This window comes from Thrips palmi, unplaced genomic scaffold, assembly GCF_012932325.1.
Source record: "Thrips palmi isolate BJ-2018 unplaced genomic scaffold, TpBJ-2018v1 HiC_scaffold_16, whole genome shotgun sequence".
In the NCBI taxonomy this organism is placed as follows: domain Eukaryota; kingdom Metazoa; phylum Arthropoda; class Insecta; order Thysanoptera; family Thripidae; genus Thrips; species Thrips palmi.
Genome location: NW_023144625.1, coordinates 15,728,151 through 15,744,514, shown reverse-complemented (window position 1 = coordinate 15,744,514; position 16,364 = coordinate 15,728,151). Strand labels below are relative to the sequence as shown.

At 43.6% G+C, this 16,364-nt stretch overlaps 2 protein-coding genes across 10 annotated transcripts; one reads left to right on the top strand and one right to left on the bottom strand.

Moving 5' to 3' along the window:
• Positions 1-264: 264 nt before the first annotated feature.
• Positions 265-12,252, top strand: LOC117642081 (PAX-interacting protein 1-like). Of its 7 annotated transcripts, none has more exons than XM_034379902.1 (25): positions 265-446; positions 855-1,036; positions 1,131-1,308; positions 1,404-1,572; positions 1,662-2,518; positions 2,605-2,889; positions 2,985-3,158; positions 3,268-3,456; positions 3,552-4,265; positions 4,340-4,477; positions 5,043-5,153; positions 5,238-5,331; positions 5,401-5,543; positions 6,518-6,673; positions 7,137-7,373; positions 8,308-8,445; positions 8,519-8,801; positions 8,891-9,185; positions 9,265-9,411; positions 9,496-9,680; positions 9,748-9,974; positions 10,076-10,244; positions 10,348-10,448; positions 10,539-11,271; positions 11,349-12,252. In XM_034379902.1, exons 1-25 carry the CDS (start codon positions 351-353, stop codon positions 11,438-11,440), a joined length of 6,093 nt encoding a protein of 2,030 aa, XP_034235793.1. In that variant the 5' UTR covers positions 265-350; the 3' UTR covers positions 11,441-12,252. The 7 variants fall into 7 exon arrangements, with proteins under 7 accessions (XP_034235793.1, XP_034235789.1, XP_034235788.1 ...); XM_034379898.1 differs by having other exon boundaries at positions 4,572-5,153; XM_034379897.1 differs by having other exon boundaries at positions 4,569-5,153.
• A 133-nt stretch (positions 12,253-12,385) lies between these two features.
• Positions 12,386-14,627, bottom strand: LOC117642083. Of its 3 annotated transcripts, none has more exons than XM_034379905.1 (5): positions 14,489-14,627; positions 13,977-14,229; positions 13,737-13,891; positions 13,400-13,653; positions 12,386-13,319 (listed from the first exon to the last, which is right to left on the bottom strand). In XM_034379905.1, the coding sequence occupies exons 1-5, from the start codon at positions 14,604-14,606 to the stop codon at positions 13,002-13,004; spliced, it is 1,098 nt and encodes a 365-aa protein (XP_034235796.1). In that variant the 5' UTR covers positions 14,607-14,627; the 3' UTR covers positions 12,386-13,001. The 3 variants fall into 3 exon arrangements, with proteins under 3 accessions (XP_034235796.1, XP_034235797.1, XP_034235798.1); XM_034379906.1 differs by having other exon boundaries at positions 14,409-14,566; XM_034379907.1 differs by having other exon boundaries at positions 13,977-14,295; positions 14,409-14,532.
• Positions 14,628-16,364: the final 1,737 nt, after the last annotated feature.

Genomic DNA, 16,364 nt, shown 5'->3' with positions numbered 1-16,364 from the left:
CTCACCAACTGGACTCGATGTGTCCCTTGTCGAATACCATTCAGTGCTGGTTAACGAACGTGGCACCTCTTTGATAAAAGTAACATACAATGAGGAAAGATACCAGAGTTACTTGTGACAAATAAAATAACTTTTACGTCATCGTACCACGGTTCTACGAGATACAGCGTATGGGGAAAACTGGATGCTCTGTGTTGGCACCACTGTGGAAGGGTCAAAGCTTTGAGCTTTGCTTTGTTCTTCCTTCTTCTTCTTCCCCGAGAAGAGTATCGCGAGTGCGGCGCCAACTGCAACGACGTTGTTGAAGACTATTTGTCGATTCAATGAAAAATGCACTTTAGGACCTAACCATGGGTGAATTAAGCAGTGGAATAGATGGTTTGAGTTTGACAAATAGTCTGTTTGCTGGTGTGAAGTACTACATTAGCGGCAATGTGAAAGACAAAGTAAGGCCAATAGTGGACTGTTTGTGTTGTTATTTTTAGTTTATACACTTGATCTTGAATATTGTTCATGGCCTGCTGCAGCATTTTAAATGAAAATTTTGTTGCCCTTGCTTACTGGTTTACTACTTCGTAGTTCATAATGATCTGCTTTCTCTGTAAGAAATTTATGCTGCAGACATAACCTCAAACCAAACTTAAAATCATTTTCGAAACATTAAACTGGCTTGTTTATCTGTCAATGATGGCTCCCTTGTTGATGTATTTGCCGTAAAAATCATTTTCATTTTTCTTGTCTCAGTTAATCTACATCATCTGACTAGTTTCCAGTGTAGTTTTCTGCTAGCATTTTGTTTTGCTTCTGCTTGAAAATTATTGTGCTGATTGTTATTTATTTTTTGCCTTCCCTAGGTCTTAAGTTTGTTACAAGATGGAGGTGCAGAACAGCAACAGCATTTTGATTTTTGTACCCACTGTATTGTGGGGGAAGATGCCCCAGAATCTGATATTAGCAGTGCCAAAGATTTGTATGAAGTACCTGCTGTAACTCAACAATGGGTTATTAGATCTATTGAATGTGGAAAAATACTTCCGTATCCTTTCTTTTACGCTACTTTTCTCTTTTCTCTGTCTTTAAGTACACATGATGCTCTTTTCAAAATGTTGTGTCCCTTAATGTTTCTTCAGTACCAAAGGGTTTTCTGCAGAGCCCAATCAACTGTTTAGCGATGTCAAGGCATCATATTCAGGCATAACGACTGGAGATGCTCATGCATTGTGGGCAATGGTGACATTTTATGGTGGAAAGCTCCAGAAAGTCTTTGATGAATCATGTACTCATCTCATTGCTGGGAAGCCTTCAGGGGTATGTATCCTTTACCGTGTGAATGTGGAAATTATTTTATTTCAAAATATATTCACAGGTTTAGCTAACTTTCGTTATTTTCATTTTCGTTTTAGGCCAAATATGAAGCTTCATTGGACCACAATGTTACCGCTGTTACTCCAGACTGGGTTACTGATTGCATCAGAGCAGGATTCCTCCTTGACACTTTAACATATCACCCACAGTTTCTAATCATTCCCAAGCCACGTACCCCTACACCACCAGCTGTGCTAGATAAATCTGGTATTGTATTCCTGCCATATTTTTTAACCTTTTATTTTTTTTAGGTTGAATTAATTCATTGGTTGTCAATTTCTTTCTTTCCATTGCAGTATCATTAATCACAGGGTTTGCTGATCAACATGAAGCTTCTCCAACTGCGCCAAAAACACCAAAAGTAGCCACTTCCACACCTAAGGCTGTCACACCCCAACCCTCTACACCAAAATCTACTGATTCCAGTGGGGATCCCAAAGCAACATTACTTGAACAGTTGAAGCAGCGAATGCCATGGAATCAAGCTCCATCAACTCCTGTGTCTTCTGCTCAAGCCCCAGTGCCTTCAACCCCTCAGCCCATGCCACAACTGCCTCAGGCAGTGCCAGTTTCATCTGGACACCAACAAACTCAACATGTTCAACCTTTGCAGCAGCAACAACCACAACATTTGCAGCAGCAAAATCAAATGATGATGCAGCAGCAACAAATTCAACAAGGCCCTCAAATAATGCAGCTGCCTCCACAACAGTTACAACAACCACAACAAATTCAGCAAATGCAACAGCAGATACAGCAGCAAGCTCAACAAATACCCCAGCAAAATCAGCAAAATTCACAGCAAATGCAGCAGCAACCATCTCAACAGATGCAACAGCCGCCGCAACAGATGCAACAGCAGCCACAGCAGATGCAACAGCAGCCACAGCAGATGCAACAGCAGCCACAGCAGATGCAACAGCAGTCTCAACAGATGCAACAGCAGTCACAACAGATGCAGCAGCATTCTCAAATGATTTCTCAACAACCCCAATCGATTCAATTGCAATCTCAACAAATGCATCCACAACTACAACAGCCACAACAAATGCAACAGATGCAGCAGCCTCAACAGCTGCAACAATCACCTCAACAGCTTCAGCCTCAGCAGCAGATGCAACATCAGCCTCAGCAGTTAATGCCCATTCAACAGGTTGGTTACGCTTGTTACCATTCCAAGCTATTAATTTTATTCCATAATTTGGTGAGGTGATTAAAAGCATGCTATTCCCTTTTTAGCTGACTCAACAACAGTTTCATCAATTAACACCTCAACAACAGCAACAGTACATCCAGAGAATGCAGCAACTTCAGCAGCAGCAGCAACAACAACAACAACAACAACAACAGCAGCAGCAACAGCAACAATCAGCTCAACCTCCATCCGGAATTGCTTCTCAACAACAGTTGTTGCAGCAACAGTTGCAACAGCAAGGCCAAGTGGTGGCCATAAGTTCTTCTGGCAATGCGATGAACCAACAAATGTCCTCAATCCAACTGGTCAGATCTGTAGGGCAGAGTATGGTAAGGCAATAATTTTTTTGTCTGTATAAACTGTCACAACTTCATGAATTTTACAAACCATGTCTTAAATATGTTTTTGTTCTCTAATTTTCTAGGCACCACCCAACCAGCAACAAACAATGGTCACGACCATAGCTGGTGGACCCGGAGTGATGCAGCAGCAGCTTTTAGTTCAGAAACAACAGTCTCCACAACATCAGGCTGCTTCTCCTCAAGTCCAGCAGCAGCGAGTCATGCAGCAGCAGGGAATCCAATGGAGACCACCTGTGGTGTGTGCCGTCTCTAGTTTGCCATATTTCTCTCTGATTGCCACTATCTTTAGGATGATTTACTAATATGCGTCTGTTATTCCCTTTCTTTTTTTTTGGTATGTTTTAGTCTGGGCAACAGACACCAGGCCAGCAACCACCTCAAGTTGCTTCCCCTCAGCATGTTCAAGTTGTATCTAAAATTATGACTCCTCAACAACAGCAGCAATCTCAAGCCCCACAACAGCAGCAACAGCAACAATTTATACTAAGAGATGGCCAGCTCCAGCAACTTCCACCTCAACACTACACACTTACAGTAAACTATCTAGCTTTTCTTAAATTTTTGTATGATGTAACTTGTCAAAAGCTCCTCTATGACGGTTAATCATTGTCTGGTGTATTGTTATACAGGTTCAGAGGGAGCCTATCTTGAGGGATGCCCAAGGGAACCCCCTCTCACGGCAGCAACAGCAACAGTACCACCTTCAAAGACAGCAGCAGTTACAGAGACAAGGGCTCATCCAGCAGCAGGGGCAGCCTGGACAACCAGGCCAAATCATCCAACTGAACCAAGCTGGGCAGGGTGGACAAATTATTGTCACACAGGCAGGCACTCCCTCAAGCCAAACAGTTCAGTTGACTGGGCAGGGTGGACAAGTGATTCAATCAGGACAAGTTGTTCAACAGGGTCAAATTATGCAGCAGGGCCAAGTACAGGGCCAAGTCCTTCAGCAGGGCCAGGTGATTCAGCAGGGACAATTGGTTCAACAAGGACAGGTGATTCAGCAAGGACAAGTTATTCAACAAGGTCAAGTCGTGCAACAAGGACAGGTCATTCAGCAAGGACAAGTTCTTCAACAAGGACAAGTCGTGCAGCAAGGACAAGTTTTGCAGCAAGGACAAGTTTTGCAGCAAGGGCAAGTTTTACAGCAAGGACAAGTTTTGCAACAGGGGCAGGTCATCCAGCAAGGGCAGGTCATTCAACAAGGACAAACAATTCAGCCTGGACAAGTTATTCAGCAAGGCCAGGTCATTCAGCAAGGCCAGCTCATCCAACAGGGGCAGGTCATTCAAGGCGGACAACTGCAGCCACAATTGCAGCAACGGCAAATAGCATATGCGCAGGTAAATTTCCTTTTTCGTTCTTCTCCCTTTATGTCATTGTTTCTTTCCTCCTACTGATTACTTTTATTATTCAGGGACAGCAGCGAAACCTAATTCAAGTGGATGCCCAAACAAGAGCTCAAATGCAGCAAATGGATCCTCAACAACAGGCAATATTCCTTCAGAAGAAGATGGAACGTCAAAAACAGCTCTTGTTGCAACGTCAGATGCAGGTAAGAATTTTGTCAGATAGGATTACCCCAGTGCACCTCTGTAACCCAAAGTAATGTGCATCCATTGCAATTTGCCCTTCCTCCTGGAAAGCAGCAAAGAGCTCAGCAGGCACAGCTGCAGCTCCAGGGCCAACCTGGCCAACCTGGCCAGCCTGGTCAACCTCAAGTACAGATAGCACAGAGTCAAGTTCCACCAGGACAGATTCAGCAAGCACAGATACAACAAGGACAGATCCCACAAGCACAGCTTCAACAGGTGCAGGTGGCTCAGGTGCAAGTCCAACCAGGGCAGCTTCCTCCAGGGCAGCTCCAACAAGGGCAGTTGGTTCCAAACAGCCTCCCCCAGGGTCAGATGCCGCAGGTGCCTCAGGTCTCTCAGCAGGCTCAGGTCTCACAGCAAGGGCAAATAGCCCAGCCTAACCCTGTCCCAGTTCCTGTGGCACAAGGCCAGGTGCAGCAAGTCCAGCAGGTGCAGGTGCCTCAGGGACAGCTGCGGCAGATTCCTCAGGGGCAGGTTCAGGTACCCCCAGGCCAAGGCGTTACTGTCATCAGTCGACTGCCGCAGGGACTGACTCAACAGCAGCAGCAGGCGTGGATGCAACAGCATCGAGAGCGGCAGCTGTTACTACAACAGCAGCAGCAGCAGTTGGCGCAGAACCCTCAGCTGAGACAGCAGGTAAATTAATTGTCTTTGTTTTGGACTTTCTCATCTCAGCAGATCTAAGTTTGACCCAGTTGACCCCATCACATTATTTTTTAGGTTTTGGTCCAACAACAGGGACGCATTCGCCCTCAGACAATGCTACAAGTTCAGCAACCCGGGGCTCAGCCAGTTCCTGCTCCTGCTCCACCTGGTGTGTATAACTCCACTTTATTGCTGTGTTTTTTCTGACAGTCTTCTTTATTATACCTTTCTGTTTTAGGACCTGGAGCAACTACGCAACAACAACAACAATATGCTCTGCAGCAGCAAATGAGAATGCAGCAAATACAAATGCAACGAGATGCTGCTCAAAAACATCAAGTGATGGTTCTTCAAGGGCAGCGCATGCCATACACACCTCAAGTGAGTAATTCTCTTAATCCGCCAAGTGTGGACAGGTTTTGCACTAGCAAAGCAAATGAATGTTGTTCTGTTAGGAATGTGCTTGTTATGTATGACAAGGAAAACTGTGATGACAATGCTCATATGGATTGTTGTTTGTGTGCTGTTAAATGTTCTGTGTTTAATGGCTTATTGTTACTGGGGGAAATGAATCTTTAGAAAGACTTTTGATTGTAGGAATAGCACTGTGGAAATCCTCCTCCCCTCCAGTGTCATTGATAATACTTTTTCGATGAGAAGCCAGTTTAGCTGTCTCATAAAATTTTACCTACCGTATTTCCTCGCGTATAACCCGCACCCGAATATAACCCGCAGCGGGTTTTAAGGAGTCAAAATGTGGAATTTTTTTTATCCCGCGAATATAACCCGCACCTGAGACGGCAGAAATGGGGAGTGATTTTAAACGTTAGGCGGCCCCGCGCCGAATCTGCGACGTGTTTCCAGCGTGTTTCTGTCAGATCGGCAGCCAAGGGATGGCAGGGCAGTGAATGAATCACAACATCTGGTCACGGCGTGCTCGTGCTCGGTCCGTTTTTTACAAGAAATTGGTGTTTAATGTGGCATTCCCCCGTGATTTGTCCTCAACTACAAGCGCTAGATTCGTCCCCACAGTCTTCCCTAGGCAATAGCGACCACTTAGGGACTTTACCACGATTTTCCACATTTTGCACCCGAATATAACCCGCCCCCGAATATAACCCGCAGCGGGTTTTCGAGGGGTCAAAATGGGGTTCAAAGGTGCGGGTTATACGCGAGGAAATACGGTAATTTTCTTTTTTAATATTTCCGATATGGTTGCCGCAATTTATTTTTTGGGGGTGGGGAGATGCTACAGTATTCATTTTTCTGCCGTCCTTTTTTGAAAGAAAGTAAATTTTTCCTCTCTATTTGTTTTTTGTGGAAACATGTGCATTGCTTCTTGTGTGGTAATTTAGGGCACAGGAATTACTCAAGTTGCTGTTCGAGCACAACTCCAACAAGGACAAGCACCTCAGCCACAACAGGCACAACAAGTGCAGGGTCAACAAGCAGGAAATGCTGTTTCTGGCTCAACAAATACATCTGATTCAAACACACAGGAGCAGTTCCAGGTACTGCACTACATTTACTTACTACAAGGTGTCGGTGTAAAATCCTGGAACAATGGTGGTGGATTCTGCCAGTCTCACTTAGGTAACAGTTTTCCGCAGAAAGAATTGGTTCAACATTGCTGCCATGACTTTCTTGTGCATCAATTTGAAATGCACCGTTTCATTTGTATTGTCAACCTTATTTTCTTCATATGAATCTTTCTATCATCTCTTTTCTCTGTCAATTTAGGAGGTTTTGGTAGTCTTTCTATACCTTCCCTCTTGCAGTTTTTTATTTTATTTTTTATTTTGTACATATGTTTGGTAGCTTTTATTTATTATTGGTGCATTCTTTTAATTTCATGAGTATGAAGTGTCTTGAGCTCGTCAGAGACTCTGTACAGCCATCAACATCTTCGCATTGGCTTGGTCGTCATGGTGGTGGAACATGTATCGCTTATTGGCTTGTGTTCCACAACTGCAGGGAGAAGGGACGCAGGCGCAGTCTATTCCAGTCGTTCAACCACCTTCTCTTCCGGTCCCTTTGCCGCCTCCTATGCCTGCCCCTATGGTGCCCACTGCACCAGCAACACAGGCACAGTCCCTCGTCAATTCTAAAACAAAGACAGCCTTAGCTAATATGTTGAGTAACAGGTTAAATGGTGGTGGAGGGCAACACCATACCTCATCAACTACTGCCACTACAACTACTACCACTCAGGTGAGAGGCCTATGTCTGTGCCCCTAAAGACTAACAGTCCCCTCTGGTGTGGCATTGTTTATCCACTAACATGTAGCATTGGTTTTGCAAATCAGACCTGTTGATTTACAATGTCTGTTTGACAGAAAAGTAGTCAGTCTCTGCTCTTATCCTGTAATCATTTTGTCTGCCTCAATATCCTGTGAATGAACTGTATAACCTGTGTGATTTTATTATCAAACAGGAATTAATTTTTATCTTCAGAACTAACTTGGAGATGCATTTTTTTTTCCTGAGTGGGGTTGTGTGTCTGAGTGTGTGCATCTAAGTGACGCTTTGCTGGACTAAAAATGTATTTTGTACAGAACCTGTCAGGAGAATGGAGTGCCATTCACCCTTGGTAACACTGGAGAAGCATGATTTTCTTTTCCTTGTAGTAATATTTCGTGACTCATAGTTTACTTCAGGTGTGGTGTACTGTTTTTTTTTTGTAGTTCCTGTAATGATTTGATATTAAGTGCATGTTTTCAGTCCTTATTTTTTCCCCTCTGCATGTGAAACATCTGTTTATTAACTTGTAATTTCATCTTGTATTTTAAATGAGAATGAGTTTTCAGGATTCCTATCTTTTAGTTGTGTGGTGAGTTGTTAATGTATCTTGATATTGTGACCTGTTCATCTTTTAACACCTCTTGCATCTTGTATTAGCCTAACATCTAACCAGATTACCTGACTCTCTTGTTCATATTTTATGATATTTTCAGGGCTTTTTTTATTACTAATTTTAAACTATCTCAATCAGTTATTACTCATAATTAAAGAAAAACTTGTTCTTTTAATAATAAGAAAAATGGCTTGAAATTTTATATCCTGTCTCAGGGAAGGTTTTTTTAAAAAAAAAACCAACAAGTCTTTTATTTCCTGTTAAAATATTTTTTGGGGATTTCGTTTTTAGCTTCTTGCCCCTGAAGGCAGTGCTGCTGGACAGTTGCGCAGAATGACAGCTCAGCATCATGCTGCCCAGCAACAACAGCAACAGCAGCAGCAGCAGCAAGCCGCGCAGATGTCTCCACAACAGCTGCTCTTGTTCCAGGTAAGTCATCCTAGACCCTGTGGAAGTTTAGGGATGTATATATGTGTGTCTGATAATTTTATACTATTTCTAGCAACAACAAAGACGCACTCTGAGCAATATCACAAATAATGCAACTGGGGTTGCTGTTGCTGGTGCACCTGGTGGTGTGACCTCTGTCAGGGTTCCTGGTGTCCCAGGCCAAGTCGCTGTTGTGGGGCAGCCTGGTGTGCCCCCTGGGCACTGTGGTGCTCTCACTCCACAGCAAATTCAAGCAGCTAAACAAGCTCGTGCCGGCCAGATGGTAGCCAAGACAGGAATTCCTCAACAACATCCTGAACCTGTGGAATATTATGGCCATCACCCTAATGCTAAAAGTAAGTCCAAATTCATTGCTTTTTAATTATTTCTTTCTAGTTCCTTGTTTTTTTTTATTAAGTATATATTTTGTAATTCTATGTTTCAGTTCCACCTGAAATGTGTCTTCTTGGATGCATTTTCTTTATTGTTGAGTATGATGAGGAGGTTGGAAACCAGTTGAACAACTGGAGAAAAATAATAAGAGATTATGGTGGAGAGGAGGATCCTGTCTATGGACCTCGTGTTACTCATGTGCTGTGTGAAACTCAGACTAATCCTAGAGTGAAGCAGGCAATGCATGATGGAAAGCGGCTTGTGACAGCTCAGTGGCTTAATGATGTGATTGTGAAACAGCAGATGGTTCCCCCTTGGCATGCTCTTCATCTTCCTGTGCAGTTTGGGTGAGATATTTCCTCCTCTCATTTCTATAAAATGATAAAGAAAATTTGACTTTATTTCTAGAATGATTTTTTTTTTCAGAGAGACAAAGCCTTGTCGAAATATGATTATTGCATACAGTGGTTTTGAAGGAGAAGAGCGTGCTAGAATCAAAATTATGATTGAACTTGTTGGAGCTAAGTGTACCTCATATTTAAGCCAGCAGAATAACCTCTTAGTTTGTCGCAAGTATGTTGTTTTGTTTCCTTTATGTATTTAACAAACAAATGGCCCCAGAATTCAGTCAGTGTAATGTTCATTTTTATGTTACAGGCAAGAAGGTGCTAAGTACCGCCAGGCAAGAGAATGGGGAAAACCTGTAGTTAATGCTCATTGGCTATTTGAAGTCATGTTTTGTTCCTATAACTGTATTTGTCGCCCAGAGCAAAGAAGATTCCAACACTTCAACTTAATGAATCCATTTTGTATTAACTGTGATGCTGTTCCCCACCTTATGGGTAAGATTTCTATTTCTCACTATGTACCACACTTTCTACTGTCTCCATTACCAATCTTTTATTCCAGGCCCATGGACAAATCCTGTACTTGTTACACAAGAAGCTTATGAAAAGGCCAAAATCACTGCATCACCCCGACGCAAGAAACCAAAGTTAGACAAAAGTCCAGATTGGAGTCAAGAAAATATGAAGCAAGAAGAAATGGATACTAGCTGCTCTGGCCTTTCTGACAACAAGGAAGGAGCGCCTGTTGTGTTATTATCTTCTGTGAGTGACAGTTTTGGCTTGCAACAGGTGTGTATTGTTATTTGTTACTTCAGTAATTGTAACCTATACAAGTGCTTGTCTCTACTCTGAAAACATACTGATCATGTTACACTGTTTGGCTCTTTCAGAAAATTCGAGAATTAGGAGGGTCAGTTACTAAAGTCTGTAGGGAAGCAACACATTTGGTCATGTCAAAACCTCAGAGAACAGTGAAATTTTTCTGCAGTATATCATTTGTACAGCATATATTATCCGAATCCTGGGTACTGGATAGTTATTCAAAGGATAAGTTTCAAGGTATTTCTAAATTTTTAGTTTAGATGCTTTTTATATTGTCATTCCTTTTTAATGAATTGCCCATATTGCTATGTTACATCAAAATTTACTGCTTATGTTTCAGATGAGCGTGACTATATCCTTCAAGATCCTGAATTTGAAGCCTCACATTCCTTTAAATTTTCTGAACTCCTAGCAAAACCAAACCGGAACCAACTTTTTAAGGTACAATATTGTTTGTTTGGATTTTAGTTACATCATCTTCATTGCTCTTATCTTTCCCTGACTCACTTTGCACATTTTTTTTCCCACCAGAACAAAATATTTTACATCACACCTGGTGTAATACCATCACAAGCATGCCTTAGAGAAATGATCGAGCATGCTGGAGGCTCTGTTGATAGACAGCGAAGAACATTGAAAGAAATTCTAGATCTGAATGCAGGTGTCAACCATACAAACCACTTCAGCAATCCATTGAGTTCAATACATTCATCCATGCCGGGCATTCCATTCCCCCCTCCAATCTCAAACATTTACACATCTCCTCAAACTAGTGTAACTCCCAGTCAGTTATCACTTACAAATGGACCAACTATGGCCCCCACTGTTTCAAATCATACTGGAATGTCATCAGCAACTGCTGATTCTGAACCAGTTAACAAACCCTCTTCAAACCCTCCTCCTCAAAACAACATTGCAACCAATTTGCCTGCAATGCCTACGCCCAATGGATTGAACAAAGATGAGGCGATGGAAGTTGACTCAGAGTCAAAGAGGGACATTAAACAAGATGCCATGGATTCTGATGGGAAGAAAGATAATTCATTGGAAATGAAGCAAGATACCAAAAAGTCAGATGATGCTGCTGAATCAGAAGAGAGGGTCTTGATGAAACCTCCTATTCCAGTTACTATGTATGGTCCTAAAGACTTCAGACCCAGAGCACCAGAAAGGCCAAACAGTGATAAAAAGGAGCCTGTGTATCTGGTCATTTCAGTTCTTAATGATCTTCACCTTGTCAAGGACCTTATGAAAGCCAAGCTAGGTAAGTGTCTTGTTACCCAGCAAAGCCACAATTTATCTTTTGCTTCAGCTGATGGACACCGTTTTCTTTTGGTGCAGGTGTTTATAGTGCTGAGTTTGTGATGAGCTCCATATTGCACCAGAAAATTGACTTTGACTCAGCCATACATGAAGATAGCCATCCCCGGTAAGGTAAAGATGTATAGCAAAAGTTGTGTTTTTTTTTTTTTTTTTTTTGTCTGTGTTTTCACCATTTTAAAGACTGACCAATTAGTTGACAGTTCCCTTTTTTTAAAAATTTGTTTAAAATAGCAGGATGTATGTTTATAAGCTATAAATATCTTTATTGTACAATTTTCTATGTATTTTTGTCGTTTGCATTGTCTTCTGTTTTCAAAGCTTACATGTTTTTGTTTTTTAAAAATATATATGTATAAATTAAGATTACCAGTTGTATAACAAATGCAGTTCTAATTACTGGAAGATTCATTATTGGTTCTAATGTACGCCTTTGTACTAAGTTTAGCTCTATATTGTGGATGATCACCAAAGATTGCTTCAGAGACTGAAATCAACAATCATCTGTAGCATTTTTTTTTTTGCCTGAGGGTACAATTTAGGTTCAGTTAATTTGTGACATAACTCACCTCTCACAAATTTTGTTTTTACTTTAGTTTTTTTTACACTTTTGACAAATTATTAACTTATGTTGATGTATTACTACTTTACTTATGGCTGTGCTGTATGAATGTTACTTAGAAATATTTTGAACATTTTCCTTCCAACTTTTCATTGTTATGCAGTGGAGTCACCATCAGCTAGTCAAATGACACTCCTGCCATATTAGCTGTTCAACAACTTTATAATACACTGTGCTAAATGTGAAACTAATAATGGAGTCACTGCATGAATTTCAGGCCACTAAGATGTTTCAATGTATGATATTATTATCTAGGAACCTGTTACAAATAGACATGAAATATATAGTATTGATGAAAAACAACTAGGTTTGCCTTTCTTTCTGCATACCTACCCATTTTTAACAAGCCTGGTCTAATAGTAACACAACAGGATGGAGCTGTGGTTAGTTGGTCAGAGGGCGTCTTGTAAAGAACAAGAAGTAAGGACCAATCCACTATGATGAAAATAACTTTATTCTCTTATTCCTAGGAACTAACAAATCAATAATTTTAAAGAATGAATACAATGTTAATACTAAGAGTCAGCATTAACTATACAAGAAAGATCAACCCTGTGCCAATCATGCTTTGCACAGGTTAACCCGTCGCTCAATATTGACTCTACGCACATTGACACACCCCTCCAAGTGTAGGCTATGATCAGACTTACTTCTTGCAAATGTACAGATATAGGGAAAAAAAGAAATAATAAAGTGACTTACAACATTATGTTGGCAAACAAGGCAATTCCTCCAACAACAAAAAAGCAAAAAAATTGAACAATTGTAAATGTCAATATTCTAATCAAAATAAAGATTGAGTAACTTAACTCAAAAGGATTATCTAACTTAACTCAACGGCTCTAGATTCATAACAGTGTCAAAATCAAACATAATACACCATAATAGAGAAAACTGGCAGATCAGCAAAGCCTTTAGTAGCATTCCATGTTTGAATGGAGGTGTCTTTTAAAATCAAGTCTTAAAGGTCCATATCTAATACCTTAATTTTATCACAAATTATTACGATTTATCACATGTCCATTCAAACAAAAATAAATAGTAATTAAATACTAAAGGCCATCAATGAGTTTCCGGGCATCACCAATAACATCTATACTTATGTGTGATGCAACCCATTGTGCACTGAAGCCTTTGGGCGCTGCTGCAGCAATAAAGCGTACTTTATCTCCCTCTTTGAAAACTTTTCGAATATCTACTTTGCCCAGATTATACTTAAAGAGAGAGGCACAAGAGCGGTGAAATAGTATGCTTTGCCAATGAGTCTGCTGCTTGTTAACAGCGCCTAAGGCAATACCATATCCTTCACTCAGAATTTGCATTATTTGGCCTTTTCCACGAATAAAATGGGATTTTGGATTTTTAACAATCTGTAAGAAAAGAAAAAGAAAATTTTAAGATTTAGGATTTGGAAGTCATTATTTATACAAAGAGCAGTTGTGATAGTCACCATCTTAATCTGAGCAAGATTTGGATCAGGATCAGGTGTAGGGGCATCATAGTTGATGGCAGGTTTACTTCGTTTCCACGCCAAAGTAGCAAACCAAGAGCAGGAATGTTCATTTTCCTCTGGGTCTATGGGAACTGCATCGAATGAGATTTTGTCATTCACAGCAATGAATTGTTCCAAAGGCGTTTTGACTTTTATGTGTTTGCCTCCATCGTAAAATTTGCTTGCCAGGAATAAAGCCTCCTGTTGGTCACCTGTTGAAAAAATAAAGCAAAGAGTCAGAAAAGGGTTGGATTTAACTGGAATTTTTGCTTTCTGAAAGTTGAGGAGAGATTACCATTGTCATCCTTAAATGTAATAACACCTTGCCGTTTCTCAAGGTGTGAAACCCAGCCCATTCTGTTCAACATAGTCGGGCAGAGGCCCGAAAGTAGGCGAGGGTCTGACAATTCGTGTCCAACGGAAAGAACTTCCGCAATAAACCATGCACATCTATAAATGGAAGACACGTTACGATAAGAGACAAATGTTGGATGATCAATCACGAGGGTATTGAGCTTCACTGACATAGACTTACTTATGTTCAGCTGTCTCATCGTATTTGTGACACAAACATTTTATGGTAGATCCAATATCAACGAACTCATTAATGGCATGGTCCTCAGAACTACCAAGCTTAAGACCAAGCTTACAGGTGAACTTCTCCACCTTGAGCAAAGCCCGCTGTTTTAAGTCATGCAATTCCACAATAGCTTTGTAACGGCCCATAAACTCCACCACACTTCCGGTGAACTCCTTGTACACCTGATTGCTGGTCGCCATCCTCGCAACTGGAAAACACAGCAACAACAAAGTTGAAGTGAGTTGACTCGGCAAAGTAGTTAGAAGTAGGTATCCTAGAACGACAATATCGCAAAAGAGAGAGGTTAAAACTCGGCACTCGGAACTCGATCAAGTATTTGTCACGGATTAAAAGCTGAAGACGGGACCAGAGGGCGTTTTAAATCACCTGTAGTGTCGGGGACAATGTTGAAATGATGACAGGCGCTGTGAATGGAGCGTTCGACCAGAGACCGCGTTAGCACTTACGTGTGTGGGTATCCCCTGCGACAGAGACAAACGAGACGAAACAACAACAAAGACTCTCTCTCCCTCCAAACCACATTGCGATTCTCGGAGCACCCTGTCGCGAGGCTAGCTCCGACATCCTGCATGAGAAGTTCTGCAGTCTAAATCTCCGTTCGGCCGTTCGGTTCGATTTTCAGTGTGCAAACGCGGCATGAACAAAGCCTTGCGTTGTTTGGATGACATTTTAGAAGGAAAAACACGCTCAGGAGGAGCAGTGCCGCGTGCTATGTGCCGCGTGCTGCCTATCGGGTAGGGGCAACCCATTGGGCTCCGGCAGGACCGGCAGGGGGTGGTGTCACGGACACAGGGCACTAGAGTCCTGAAGGGCACTGCACTCGTTCGTTAGACCCAATGCAGAACGCAAAGCGATGTGCCCCGCTCTCCGTTTTAACTTCCAATTTTCGGACCCCAGCAAACCCGCACCGAAAACACAGGCAAACATTTTGAGCAATAAGGTCCCGTTACCGGGCAGGGCAAGGCCGGCAAGGCCGTAACACGACGCACCATGAAGACGCCTCGCCGGGGCCGTCACCGAGTGTGTCACCGAGGCCGCGAGGCCGCCGTCAAACGCCATCCCCGGCGCGTACAAGGTCGCCGCGTGCGCGCGTGTGTGTGTGTATTGTGTTGTGTGTCCACCTACAAAGGAGAGAGAGAGAGCGTCCGGAGAAAAAGGACTAACGTATGCGTATTCGCGGCATTTTATGCACAAAAGAGCTGCAAGCAAGCCGTTATCCGTGACGAGTTTATGTGTTGTTTAATGGGCGCACACACTCACACACACGTGCAAGCGCACGCACACACACGCACACCTGTCACACTGTGATCCTCTTTGACCGAGGCATCGGGATGCCGAACAGCAACCATAGAGGAAACAAAAACGGATGGAGTAAAACGACCAAGGGAGGGGAAGGGGAGAGGGTCGTGTCGGGGCGTCCAAGGGCAGGGGCAGCAAGGGCAGCAAGGGCAAGGCGCTCTGGGACTCTGGGGGTGGGTCGGGAGGGGAGGGAGGAGAGGCGTCTTAGGGACCCTCCGCCAACGGGCCGCCGTCAAATGGGGACGATAGCGCACAGCCCTACGCAGTGCTACGCTACGCAGTGTACGCAGTGCACCCCGAACGCACCTCCCCTCCCCTCCCCTCGGCCGCTTTGGCTTCGGCTTCGGCCACCCCCATCTTGGCAGGGCCTTCTTCCCTTCTTCCCTTCCCCCAGGGTGCCGGAGTCGGGTAAAAGGATAACGATGCAAAGAGGGGGTGGAAGGGCGGGGCGGCCAGGCTCGGCCAGGCTCGGCTTGACGGGGGAAACTGGGAAGGGCGCCAGGGCCAGGAAAAAGGCGATACGAAGTACGAAGGCGCCCTGAACGCCCTACGCCCCGAAACCGCGTAGCCGCGTGCACTGCGTGAGTGCAACCCCTGCAACCACAACGAGCACGGTTATCATTCACTGACTGCGGAGGCGGAGGTATGCGAGTGTGGGGGGGGGGGGGCATCAATTAAATGTTAAATTTGAGCGGCTCGAGCGGGCGGCCCGGCCTCAGCCCACATGCATTCTTTTGGGTGGCAGTGTTCGGCCCGGACTCGGTGTCTAGGACTCGGTTCCCGAACTTCCCGAACGCCCGCACTCCACGACGCCGACGTCGACGTCGCCAGCGACCCTCGGGTGGTTGCGTCCGAAGGGCTGCATTTTCAGATTCTCTGTCTCCGTCCGCCTGGAGGCCGCAGGCAGCAGCAGGGCGCGGTGCGAGCGGGACGGAGCACCACCGCGCCGAGCGCAACGTCCCCGAGAGCGCCGGGCTGCTGCGGTGGTGGTGGTGGCGGCGGCCCGTAGACAGCAGCACAGCG